This window comes from Moschus berezovskii, chromosome 14 (genome assembly GCF_049115385.1).
Source record: "Moschus berezovskii isolate FMDL1 chromosome 14, NW_MosBer_1.0, whole genome shotgun sequence".
Taxonomy (NCBI): Eukaryota; Metazoa; Chordata; class Mammalia; order Artiodactyla; family Moschidae; genus Moschus; species Moschus berezovskii.
The window spans coordinates 20,970,280-20,983,461 of NC_142473.1; the positions used below are offsets into that span (position 1 = coordinate 20,970,280).

Sequence of the window (13,182 nt, forward strand, 5' to 3'; positions counted from 1 at the left end):
CCTGGCGTGCTGTGATTCATGGGCTCGCAGAGAGTCAGACACGACAGCGACTGAACTAACTGAACTGAACTGATGATCCTGTTGCCATTTTCTTTATTGTTTTGGGTTTGAGTTTATATAACCTTTCTGTGTTTCCTGTCTAGAGAAGATCCTTTAGCATTTGTTGAAGAGCTGGTTTGTGATGCTGAATTCTCTCAGCTTTTGCTTGTCTGTAAAGCTTTTGATTTCTCCTTCATATTTGAATGAGATCCTTGCTGGGTACAGTAATCTGGGCTGTAGGTTATTTTCTTTCATCACTTTAAGTATGTTTGCCATTCCCTCCTGGCCTGAAGAGTTTCTGTTGAAAGATCGGCTGTTATCCTTATGGGAATCCCCTTGTGTGTTATTTGCTGCTTTTCCCTTGCTGCTTTTAATATTTGTTCTTTGTGTTTGATCTTTGTTAATTTGATTAATATGTGTCTTGGAGTATTTCACCTTGGGTTTATCCTGTTGGGGACTCTCTGGGTTTCTTGGACTTGGGTGATATTTCTTCCCCATTTTAGGGAGGTTTTCAACTATTATCGCCTCAAGTATTCTCTCATGGTCTTTCTTTTTGTCTTCTTCTTCTGGGACTCCTATGATTCGAATGTTGGAGCGTTTAACATTGTCCCAGAGGTCTCTAATATTGTCCTCGTTTCTTTTAATTCATTTTTCTTTTTTTCCTCTCTGTTTCATTTATTTCTACAATTCTATCTTCTAGCTCTCTTATCCTGTCTTCTGCCTCTGTTAGTCTACTGTTTGTTCCCTCCAGAGTGTTTCTGATCTCATCTATTGCATTATTCATTGTATATTGACTCTTTTTTATTTCCTCTAAGTCCTTATTAAACCTTTCTTCCATCTTCTCAATCCTTTTCTCCAGGTTATTTATCTGTAACTCCATTTTGCTTTCCAGATTTCGAATCATTTTCACTATCAAAATTCAAAATTCTTTATCAGGTAGATTCCCTATATCCTCCTCTTTTGTTTGTGTTGGTGGGCATTTATCTTGTTCCTTTACTTGCTGGGTATTTCTCTGCCTCTTCATCTTGCTTATATTGCTTTGCTTGGGGTGGCCTTTCCCTCTTCTGGCAGTTTGTGGAGTTCTCTTTGTTATGTAGTTTCCTCTCTGTATGTGGGGTTAGACGGGTGACTTGTCAAGGTTCCCTGGTTAGGGAAGCTTGTGTCGGTGTTCTGGTGGGTGGAGCTGGATTTGTTCTCTCTGGAGTGCAATGAAGTGTCCAGTAATGAGTTATGAGATGTCACTGGGTTTGGAGTTACTTTGGGCAGCCTGTATATTGAAGCTCAGGGCTATTTTCCTGTGTTGCTGGAGAATTTGTGTGGTATGTCTTGCTCTGGAACTTGTTGACTCTTGGGTGGTGCTTGGTTTTAGTGTAGGTATGGAGGCATTTGATGAGCTCCTATTGATTAATGGTCCCTGGAGTCAGGAGTTCTCTGGTGTTCTCAGGATTTGGGCTTAAGCCTCTTGCCTCTGGTTTTTGATCTTATTCTTGGAGTAGCCTCTAGACTTCTCTGTCTGTCATTTCCAAGATGGTTCCCTCTGTTTTAGCTTCTGTTTGCTGGTCTCTTCAGTGTCTAATTTCCGCCCTGACACTAGGGGGTGGGTGGACACTTTTTAAGGCTCAGTTGTTCAGTCCTGTCTGGGAAGGGAGGAACACTGCAGACAAATATCTCTGGCGTTTGTGGGGAGTGATCGCAGCGTCTCGGCCACACTGGGTTTGCCCCCACTCACAGCGCATGTGCTGTCCCAGTCTACACTGCACAGACTCTAGGTTGCTCTGCAGGAAACTGTCCGAGGCCCGCGCTGGGTTGTATGCACTTCCCAGGTCTGAGTGGCTCAAGTTCAGGTTCTCGGGTACTCCACAAAGGTGCAGACTTGGTCGCGCCTGCGTTTTGTGCCTTGCCCGGTCCGAGCAGCTCAGGTGACCAGGTGTTTGGTGAGCACGGTCGCTGCAACTTATCGCCTCCCCAGTCTCTGCCACTCGGTTTTCTGGGTGTACAACCGGCGCATCTTCTCAGGCGGATATCGACAGGCCCAAGCCCAAGAAGTCTTGATTAGCAACGAAGCCTGCCTGCAGTTTGGTATCGGATGCCTTTCTGGGGCCGCGGTTGCCCCCCCCAGCTCTGGCTGCCCTCCCTTGCCTGTCTCGGCTGGGAGATGGGGAATGGGCCTATTTCAGCTGGCTTGCTCTGCTCCGTCCTTTGTTCTGTGAGAGGGGCTGGTGGAGTCTTAGGTTAGAGCTTTCCGCCTTTTCGTGAGGAAGCTATCCCAGTCTGCTTTGCTATCCCCAGTTCTCTCAGATTGTTCTGGCAGCATTCAAGCCCAGTCCTCTCTCTAAGCAGTTCAGCCAGCTCCTCCCTGCCCAGCCCCCGCTTGCTAATGGCATATGCAGGCATCTGCGCTGCTTCTCCGCTGGGAGTTACCATTTGGCGGGTAATCTGTGGGTTTTAATTATTTCTTTCTTTTTCCTCCCAGTTATGTGGCCCTCTGAGGTTCCAAGGCTCGCCACAAATTCTCCAGCGAGAGTGTTTCCTGGTGTTTGGAAACTTCTCTCTTTTTAAAGCCTCCCTTCCCGGGACGGAGCTCCGTCCTTACCTCTTTTGTCTCTCTTTTTATCTTTTATGTTTTTTCCTACCTCCTTTCGAAGACAGTGGGCTGCTTTTCTGGGTGCCTGATGTCCTCTGCCAGCATTCAGAAGTTGTTTTGTGGACTTTACTCCGTGTTCAAATGTTCTTTTGATGAATTTGTGGGGGAGAGAGTGGTCTCGCCATCCTATTCCTCCGCCATCTTGTTCCTTCCCCCCCAGTGAATATTCAGAGTTGATTTCCTTTAGGATTGACTGGTTTGATCTCCTTGCTGTCCAAGGGACTCGAGAATCTTCTTCAGCACTACAGTCCTAAAGCATGGATTCTTCGGTGCTCAGCCTTCTTTCTGGTCCAGCTCTCACATCTGCACATGACTCCTGGAAAAACCATAGCTTTGGCTATATGGACCTTTGTCGACAAAGTGATGTCTCTGTTTTTTAATATGCTGTCTAGGTTTGTCATAGCTCAGTTGGTAAAGAATCTGCCTGCAGTGCAGGAAACCCGGGTTCGATTCATGGGTTGGGAAGATCCCCTGGAGAAGGAAATGGCAACCCACTCCAGTATTCTTGCCTGTAGAATCCCATGGACAGAGGAGCCTGGCAGGCTACAGTCCATGGTGTCACAAGAGTCAGACACGACTTAGTGACTAAACCACCTAGGTTTGTCATAGCTTTTCTTCCAAGGAGAAAGCATCTTTTAATTTCATGGCTGCAGTAACAGTCCATAGTGAGTTTGGAGCCCAAGAAAATAAAGTCTGTCACTGTTTTCACTTTTTTCCCCCATCTATTTGCCATGAAGTGATGGGAACAGATTCTATGATCTTAGTTTTTTGAATGTTGAGTTAAGCCAGCTTTTTCACTCTCCTCGTTCACCTTCATCAAGAGACTCTTTAGTTCTTCTCCACTTTCCACCATAAAGGTTTTATCATCTGCATATCTGAGGTTATTGATATTTCTCCCAGCAATCTTGATTCCAGCTTGAGCTTCATCCAGTCCAGCATTTCGCATTATATTCTCTTCATACAAGTTAAAAAAGCAGGGTGACAATATATTTTTATTTTTAATTGAAGTGTAATTGCTTTACAGTATTGTACAACAACATGAAATAGCTCTAAGTGTACACACATCCTCTCCCTCTTGAGCTTCCCCACCACCATCACGCCCGTGTAGGTCATCACAGAGCACCACACTGAGCTCCCTGTGTTAGATAGCAACTTCCCACTAGCTATCTGTGTTACGCAAGGGAGTATATATATTTCAGTGTTTCTCTCTCAATTCATCCAACCCTCTCCTTCCCCCGCTGTATCCACAAGTCCATTCTCTACTTCTGTGTCTCTGTTCTTGACCTGTAAATAGGTTCATCAGTACCATTTTTCAGGATTCCATATATATGTATTAATATATGATATTTATTTTCCACATTCTGACCTACTTCACTTTGTATAACAGGCTCTAGATTCATCCACCTCACTACAACTGACTCAAGTTCATTCTTTTTATGGCTGAGCAACATTCCATTGTATAGATTATACCACAGTTTCTTTATCCATTTTCTGTCAATGGACATCTAAGTTGCTCCCATGTCCTACTTATTGTAAATAGTGCTGCAGTGAGCATTGTGGTACATGTGTCTTTTTGAATTATGGTTTTCTCAGGGTATCTGCATAGTAGTGGGATTGCTGGGTCATATGGTAGTTTTATTCCTAGTGTTTTGAGTAATCTCCATACTGTTCTCCATAGTGACTGTATCCATTTACATTCCCACCAGCAAGGCAAGAGGGTTCCCTTTTCTCTACATTCTCTCTCGCATTTATTGTTTGTAGACTTTGTGATGATGACCATTTTAACAGGTGTGAGGTGATACCTCGTGGGGGTTTTGATTTGCATTTCTCTAATAATGAGCAATGTTGAGCATTTTTTCATGTGTTTGTTGACCACTTTGTATGTCTTATTTGGAGGAATGTCTGTTTTCGTCTTCTGCCCATTTTCTGATTGAGTTGTTTTTCTGATATTGCGTTGCATAAACTGCTCGTATAGTTTGGAGACTGATCTTTTGTCAGTTGTTTCATTTGCAATTATTTTCTCCCATTCTGAGAATTGTCTTTTCATTTGTTTATAGTTTTCTTTGCTTTGCCAAAGCTTTTAAGTTTAATTAGGTCCTGCTAGTTTATTTTTGTTTTTATTTCCATTACTCTAGGAGGTGGGTCAAAAGGATCTTGCTGTGAATTGTGTCAAAGAATGTTCTGCCTATGTTTTCCTCTTCAGAGCTTTGTAGTTTCTGCCTTATATTTAAGTCTTTAACCCATTTTGGGTTTATTTGTGTGTATGGTGTTAGAAGGTGTTCTAGTTTCATTCTTTTACATGTAGTTGTCCCATTTTCTGAGCACCACTTATCGAAGAGGCTGTCTTTTCTCCATAGTATATTCTTGCATCCTTTATCAAAGCTAAGGTGCCCATACGTACGTGGGTTTATCTCTGGGCTTTCTATCTTATTTCCTTCATCTATATGCCTGTTTTTGTGCCAGTACCATGTGCCTTGATGACTAGCTTTGTAATATAGTCTGAATTCAGAAAGGTTGATTTCTCTAGCTCTATTTTTCTTTCCCAGGGTTGATTTGGATGTTCAGGATCTTTTGTGTTTCCATACAAATAGTGAAATTTTTTGTTCTAGTTCTGTGAAAAAAAATGCCATTAGTAATTTGATAGGGATTGCATTGAATCTGTAGATTGCTTTGGGTAGTGTAGTCATTTTCACATATTGATTCTTCTAATCCAAGAACATCTTTCTTTATTCAACTATATGATACACCACCACCATGATGCTTATTTATTCTCATCCCTGTTATAGATGAGAAATAAAACTCAAGTCAGTTCACTTTCTTTTTTGTTAACAGTGCTGCTAATAGTTTTGCTATAAAGTTAGCTAATCATTCCTGAGGACTTGAATAATGCATGACCTCAAAATTGTTCCTTTTCTTCCCTTCTCTTTATTCTCTTCAATGTTTTTGAAGATTCCAAAAAACTTTTGTGGAAGATTTTGTGTATGTATATACACATATACACATAAACATATCACTGACTAGGAACTAAAATAGAAAGATTAAAAATACTAAAATATACACAAGTATACATTCCATTGCCTTCAGAGCAAGGACGTCATCACATGTCATTCAGCCTCTGGAAAATTCCACTGTATTTTTATGAGAAGATGAGAGTGAAAAGACAACTAACCTCTTAGTTCTATTACAAAATAATTTTTGCTTCCCAGGCTTCCTGGAAACATCTTAGGCTCCCTCAAGGAGTCTTTCAATCATACTTTGAGAGCTGTTGTCATAGATAATTGAAAGATAATCAGATCTGCAATTGTAATATACTTGCATATATTCAGATTTCCAAAGTTCTTCTTGATAGTGTAGTTTACTAAATTTTAGCCAGTAAGAAATAGTATTATATGCGTGTATATTAACAAACTAATTTTTTCCTTGTCTTCAGTTATGGAAATTCTTGAAGCCCAATACTCCACTGGAATCCCGGATTTCTAAGCAATGGTGTGAAATTGGTTTCCAAGGTGATGATCCTAAAACAGATTTCCGAGGAATGGGACTTTTGGGACTGTACAATTTGCAGTAAGTGAAATGAAGAATGGTTGAGTTTTAAAGTGATGTCTGGCCTCATATTGAAATGTCAAAATTGAGTTATTAGTCCTAGAAGCCACTTCCCAGAAGACTCCAAGCAAACATTCAAGTCCTCTGACTTCAACTCAGGTTCATAAAATTTAAAAAACTACTACCATCTTCCTTTTATCTGGCAAACTTCATGCATTCTTTTAAACAAGTCTCAAGTTTATTTTATTTTATTATGAAAAATTTCAGTTGTATACAAAAACAGAGGGACGATTATAAAGAATCGCCTTTATACTGATCATCCAGATTTAGTAATTATTGACATTTTGAAATACTTGCAGCACTGTTTTTCGGTAGAATTATGTTAATAAAAATCTTATACTGTTTGTAGTTTCAGTCTCATATGTCAATATGTAGAAGACATGAATATTACCTTACATTAACCCCAATGACATTATTACACCTAACAAAATTAACAATGATTCCTTGGTATTATCTATATCCTGACCATATTCAAATTTCCCAGTTCTCTCAAAAATGTCTTTTATAGCTGGTTTGTCATAATCCAGTTCCATATAAGATATATGCATTGCACTTAATGATTATCTCTCTGGTCTTTTGTAATTCAAGCAATTTCTCCCCCTCTGTCCTCTCCTTTTGCACCCCCAATCATGTCGTTAAACTCATGCAAGAATCTTGGTCAACTTTTCTGTACTATAAAATGTCCCGCAGTCTATATTTGTCTGTTTGCATTTGTACCCATCCTGGTATTTCTTGAAAATAAGAGATATTCAAAAACACTTGAATAGGTTCATGTTGAGAGTATAGCATCCCCACTCTCACTTTTATGCTGAGGTGAATCAGAGGAATCACAGCCTGACGGCTCTGTTGCCATCTAGCCATTTAACCATTTCCTCCAGTGATCTTCACTGAACCAATTAATTGTATGTAGAGTGCTTCTCTAATTTTGTTATTCTTCCCACAGTTTTTGGCTGGGATTCTGTAAAGACAGTTTCTTTTATTAAATATGGTTGTTTGGTTTCTCTAAAATACAGGCAGGATAGCTGCTCAAGTAAATAAGTTACCAATTTTCAGAGGGAGGAGTTGGTGCCCTAGTCCTTTTGTTAGTGATCAAACTTTTTTTTTGGGGGGGGGGCTTTATCTCTATATTTTTAAATTATCATTTTAAATCCTGGTTTTTGTATGTTTATGTGATTTAATAATTTTCCTCATTATTTTTTTCATGCTTAACTTAGGTCATTTGTAGCCATTCATTTTCAAGAAAAAAGGAGTCCTTATAGGTTGTTCTTTGGAAGGGTAGTGATATGTTTTTAAAAGAAAAAAATGACATTTTTAATAGCACCCATTTCCCCCCTAGATCTTTGCTTTTATTTTAAATTTAGGAAGTTTAATAATCACCCATGCCTTTTTTTAAGATGGTAAATATTTTATACAATATTAAAGGTCACATTCAATTTACGTTAATAGAAAATTTTGCTTCCATTCCCCATGTTTTAAAATACATCCTTATAGCTTGTCCTACACCCAATAGTTTGTATCTCTTACTCCTTTACTCGGATTTTGTCCCTCCTCCCTCTCTCCACTGGTAACCACTAGTTTGTTCTTTATATCTGAATAGTCACCCATTCTTTTATGAAGTGTTTTAAATGTTACATTATTATGTAATGTGTGAATGAATAGAAAAGTAAAGGTGGGGTTGCAAATAAGTATGTAAAGGATGAGCTTTTGATAAGTACAGCTGGAACAGTTGACTTTCCATTTGAAAAACAAATATCTACCTTGCCTCAGTTTACAAGTTGAATGTCAAAAACAACTATTTACAACTTTTAGGAGAAAATCTTTGAAATACGTGAGTAAAGAAGGATCTCTTAAAGACAAAAACCACAAAACACAAGCTGTAAAAGAGAAATCAATGGATCTCAGACATTAAAAGTGAAACTTTCTGTAAGATAAAGCCACCAAAGATAGAATGAAAACCAAGATTGACATTCATATACATGATAAAGGATCCATCTCCAGTATATTAGGCTCTGAGGGTTTATTTATTTATTTTAATGCATTTTTGGATACACTGGACCAAGAAATATTAACAGATAGACTATAAAAGAAGAAACCTAGATGACCAACAAAAGTAAGAAGAGGCTCAATTTCATTAATAATCATGGATACATTTATGAAATTTGCTGACTATCTCTGAACTTTTTGAAAGAAAATTTAAGAGCTTATTTTATCCTCTAGATATATTCAGGAAATTATATACACATCAAATCAAATAATATATGCTATACTTAGTTGTATTTTATAATTATCTATATTAAGTAACTTTTATGATATATTTTTGAGGGTATGTAAGCTTTTTGTATTTGTCAGGAAATTCATCGCCCGTTTTCCCCAAAAACAGAATTTTTACATCTCTATACTCTGTAAGATATTTTCATCCAAAATTTAGCCCAAGAATATTCTCCAAGAAAATACACTGAACCTCATCTAGTCTCATCCTTTCTCTGCTGTTTGGCTGTCAGAACCTCTCACCATATTGCCTTCATCCAGGCCTTTTCTGCCTTCTGAGGGGCCTCATCTTGCCTTCCTATTAAGAATCTGTAACCCTCTTCTGTAAAGCAATTATCCTTCAATTAAAAAATAAGTAAAATTAAAAGCAAGCAAACAAAAGAATCTATAACCCTCATTAAGAATATCTTTGGCTCTCTGGGGAATGGTAAAGTTCATAATTAAATTTTCAGACCTACTGGAATCATTCCTAAAACTTTGTGGGTTTTACAACTACCCTATTAGATCCTCATTGTATTTGGAAAATTCTGTTATGAAAAGCTGTTCATTCTCTGGAGGAGCTGAAACAAGTGATATCACTTATGTTGGTATCCATCTCTGAATCCGAAATGGCCTCAAATTGGATTGAAATGAATATATTCAAAAGGTCTGGAGTAATGGTTTTCTTTTCCATCCAACTGCAGGTATTTTGCAGAAAGAGATGCTGCAGCAGCTCAGCAGGTCCTCTCTGATTCTCTTCATCCCAAATGCAGGTAATCATTAAGAATAAGAGGGATGGGATGGGGAGGGAGGTGGGAGGGAGCTTCAAGATGGGGAATACATGTACACCTGGGGCAGATTCATGTCAATGTATGGCAAAACCAATACAATAATGTAAAGTAATTAGCCTCCAATTAAAATAAATAAATAAATAAAAAAGAAAAAAAAATAATAAAAGGTGAATTGGGCTTTGTAGATTAGGTAGAATTAACTTCATTTCCTATATGGCTCTATTGATGAGATTCTCAAGAGAGTCAACCCACCAGAAGTGAGGCTTAAAGCTCTTTCAAACAAGCACTTTTGACAAATGCTGAATAGGAAGGTTAAAATGTCAGACTTGTTACAGGTTTTAGGATGTAAAGTGGCACTGTTCAAGTGAAATATGTATTTACCTGAAGGGATTAGTAGTATCTCTGGTGTCTGGGAAGATTGAGGAGATGGGCATAGAAGAAGGAGAAAGTAGAGTATGAAAGCGGTGAAAAACAATCCACCACAGAGCGGGGATGGAGGGAAGGATGGAAGTCTTGAACTCAGAGACTAAATGAGAAAGTCTAAAATTGCTGAGGCTCTTTTATTTTCTTCATAAAATTCTAGATTGTAAATTGTGTTTTCATTTAACTTTCTAAATTTTTTTTAACTGATTGCATTAAGGGATATCACTAAAGAGGAAATAAGGTATTTTTCTTTGCTTTTGCTTTTTCTCACTTTTATTTTAGGCTAAGTATGGGTAAGAATTTTTCAAGAAATATAAATTCATGAAAAATTTCTAAAAGCAAACATTCCCCAACATTTTATATAATATAGTTCATTATATTTGGCCTGTGTTTTGGTAAAGGAAAAGTCAGGTTAGACTGACCTGATAGAAAATGTCAGAGTCTTTCTACAGCCGTGTCTATTGGAAAAACATTTTGAAACGTCACCTAAAGGCTGAACACATTACCACACATCTCTGATCCCATCTACTCCATGAAATGGACATTTTATTTGGGAATTTTGTTGCACAAAGTGTATTAACTCCTCTATTAATGTATTTTTAGTTGCATTATTATGAAGAGTATATACATGCTTTAGTCACTCTTATTGTAAGGAGTTCTTCTATTTTATATTCATATTTTTGTATCGCTTTTTTCTCCTCAGCGTGAACAGAGTCCTTGTTAGTGTTCATGATTACTAAATAAGTCCCAAATTTTATCATACCACTCTCAGAATCTGTGAGTGGTGTAGACTGACTTTGGGGCTCCCTTCTTATATTACACTGACTGTAGCTTCAATGGCTAAGATTCATTAAGTTATACTATTCTTCCCAAATTTATAATTATAATCTTTTATAAGGTTAAATTTTCATTTTTTTAACCTTTTATTTACTTTGAGAAAAACACTAAGATCCCTTACCTCTTTCTTCATATATTGCATGGCTAAAATCAAGCTATTTTAATTTTTTAGCCACATCAAATTACGTGTTTCTGTTAATGTAGAGATTCTGAACTCTCTATAATTAAAATTGGCTGAGGAGTCTGTGCACTGTTATTCTGTGGAGAAGCATTAGGTAGAAGACATGAATCCTTCATGGTCCTTGGGAAGTGGCAAGAAGCTTAAAATATTTGTTAATAAAATATTGCAGAGGGATTAATTTTGCCTGTGAACCGTTCTGAAAGAAAAACTTTATAATTTTATATCCTGTGTTGGCCATCAGAGAGGAAGTATTGAGGGTTTGTGTGTTTACTCTTATTTAAGAAGAGACTAGAATGTGTGGGGTGGAGGGGCATGCAAATCCTTTGTCCCTCAAGCTACAAATAAAATTGACTAGATGAAGTTCAACTATTATCCACTTCAAATTGGTGGTAAATGCCATTGAATACAAATCAGAATGTCTTGAAACCACCACTGTCCTTCACCAGTGTCTGAAAGAAATATTTATTAACCCATTGTGATATCACCCTAGATTTTTTCAGACCCTGAATATTTCAGGCGCTGAACAGGGAGAAGCCAGTAAATGCTAATGAAGGTTTTCTCCCCTTCAGCAAGCATTATACATTGCTGCTCTTGTGAAGATGTATCCTGAAGTAACTTGAGGGATAAAAGTAGATTCGAGTTAAAGAGAAGAATTTTGACAGTTTGTTTTGTTCTTGTTTGTGGTGTGTTTCTTGTGAAGAGAGGAATTCCTTGTTTGGGCTGTGACATCCTATAGAGTATCATTACTTATAAGTATTGAAATGAGTGGAGGTCATTTGGCCTTTTCTTATATTTCCAATGCAGATAGATTTAATTTAACAAAGTACAGAGACACTATGTATTTATAATAGAGCTGAAAAGAGCTCTTTGTTGAAAAGAGCTGCTTATTAATTTGTTTATACAGAATTTCTTGAATTTCACACCTAACTCTTTTTAGTTTGAGTATGAGTTGTTTAAGGTAAAAATTTCCTGATGCCTCTTTGGTTGATAATTGGCATTTACACTTAAAAAAGAAGTGGCTTATTTTAACAAGAATTAAAGACAGTTACTTTGGATTAGAGCCAGTCATTTATAGAGTAGAAAGTATTTAGAGTAAAACACCAATTTTGCATCATGTTTTTGTGGGCTTATGCTGTGTGTAACATGTGTGTCTTTTGATGTAGTGTTTGCATTGTTTTATGAAGAACTCTTTCTCTTACTTAGATGGAAGCTAAATGTTCGTAATAACTCTAGTTTTAAAATTGTATTTAGTTCCAAGACTAACGACAATTTTTAGTGTAGAACACTGAGTAAAGGTCACATTGGCCACAAAGAAGAGTGCAAGGTGGTTCCTGCCTACAAGATGTTGGCAGTATGGAAGTGTGTGAGAAGGGGTATAAGAAAGTACACAAAATGATAGAATGCAAGTTAGTATTTTCAGAATGCCTTTATGATAGTACCGTTTCTTCAGATAGTCTTATTCAGAAGCTCTAATTATAAAAAATGTGTTAAAATGTATCTGCTATGGGTTTGTTATCTTGGCTTAGCCAGAGGAAATGCTATAGCACTTGTTGGAACAGAATTTTTAAAACTTATGTGTCTCTCCTTCCCTTCTTCCCTCCCTTCCTCCTTTTCTTCTTCCTTCTTTTGTTCACTATCAGTAAATGTTTATTTGGCATCTGCTATATATAAGACATCACAAATAAGGTTAAATAATGTAATTACCATGAGGGAAAACCAGATGAAATGTAGTGTGGGGGAATCATGAGAAAGTGAGGCAGCATCTTGCTAGAGGAGAGAGCGATACCGCGCAAGGTTTCGTGGAGGAAGGATTGTTTGATAATTAATGGATAATGTGAAAGAGTATGTTTGACTTTTAGGTCCGTCTCTCACTACTGTACTATAGTGAATAAGGGACAAGTACCATGGCTTTAAATAATTCCATTTGTATAAATTGCACTGTAGCTTTTTAGTTAATAACATTTAAATTTATTAGTGTTTGATAACTGAGTTATAGACATCCCCACATCTAGTCAACAGTTTAAAAAAAATTAAAAGAGAACAGGTGCTAATTAGAGATCAAATCTTACATATTTATTTGTTCACTCATTTATTCAGCAAATTCAGCAAAGCAGAATGGGAGAAGAAAAGGATGGATAAAGCAATTGGGTAAGTGTGGGACTCCATACATAAAGGACTCTCAGTCTGAGCCAGAACCAGAACAAAAATGTCCTAAGAGCACTGCAAAAAATGACAAGGATGAAAATCCACTTGTCCTGATGGAAATAAATAATCAAGTTTTGAAAAGGACCTATTTATGTTTTTTGGATTTACTTATATGATTGTATGATACTACTTTGCCTGTGTTCTAGTCATAAGGTTTAGAAAGTTATAACTATATGGAAATGATTTTCAAAAATCATAATTTGGAATTGTAT

The 13,182-nt window shown here is 37.4% G+C and overlaps 1 protein-coding gene across 5 annotated transcripts in view; it reads left to right on the top strand.

Moving 5' to 3' along the window:
- The window catches only part of ELMOD1 (ELMO domain containing 1), a 104,374-nt gene that overhangs the window by 74,607 nt on the left and 16,585 nt on the right, over positions 1 to 13,182 (top strand). For all 5 annotated transcript variants that reach the window (XM_055422953.2, XM_055422948.2, XM_088842908.1 and 2 more), the window contains 3 exons: positions 6,114 to 6,247; positions 9,238 to 9,306; positions 12,863 to 12,913. In XM_055422953.2, the coding sequence (XP_055278928.1) occupies positions 6,114 to 6,247; positions 9,238 to 9,306; positions 12,863 to 12,913 (254 nt within the window). The remainder of the gene's footprint in view (positions 1 to 6,113; positions 6,248 to 9,237; positions 9,307 to 12,862; positions 12,914 to 13,182) is intronic.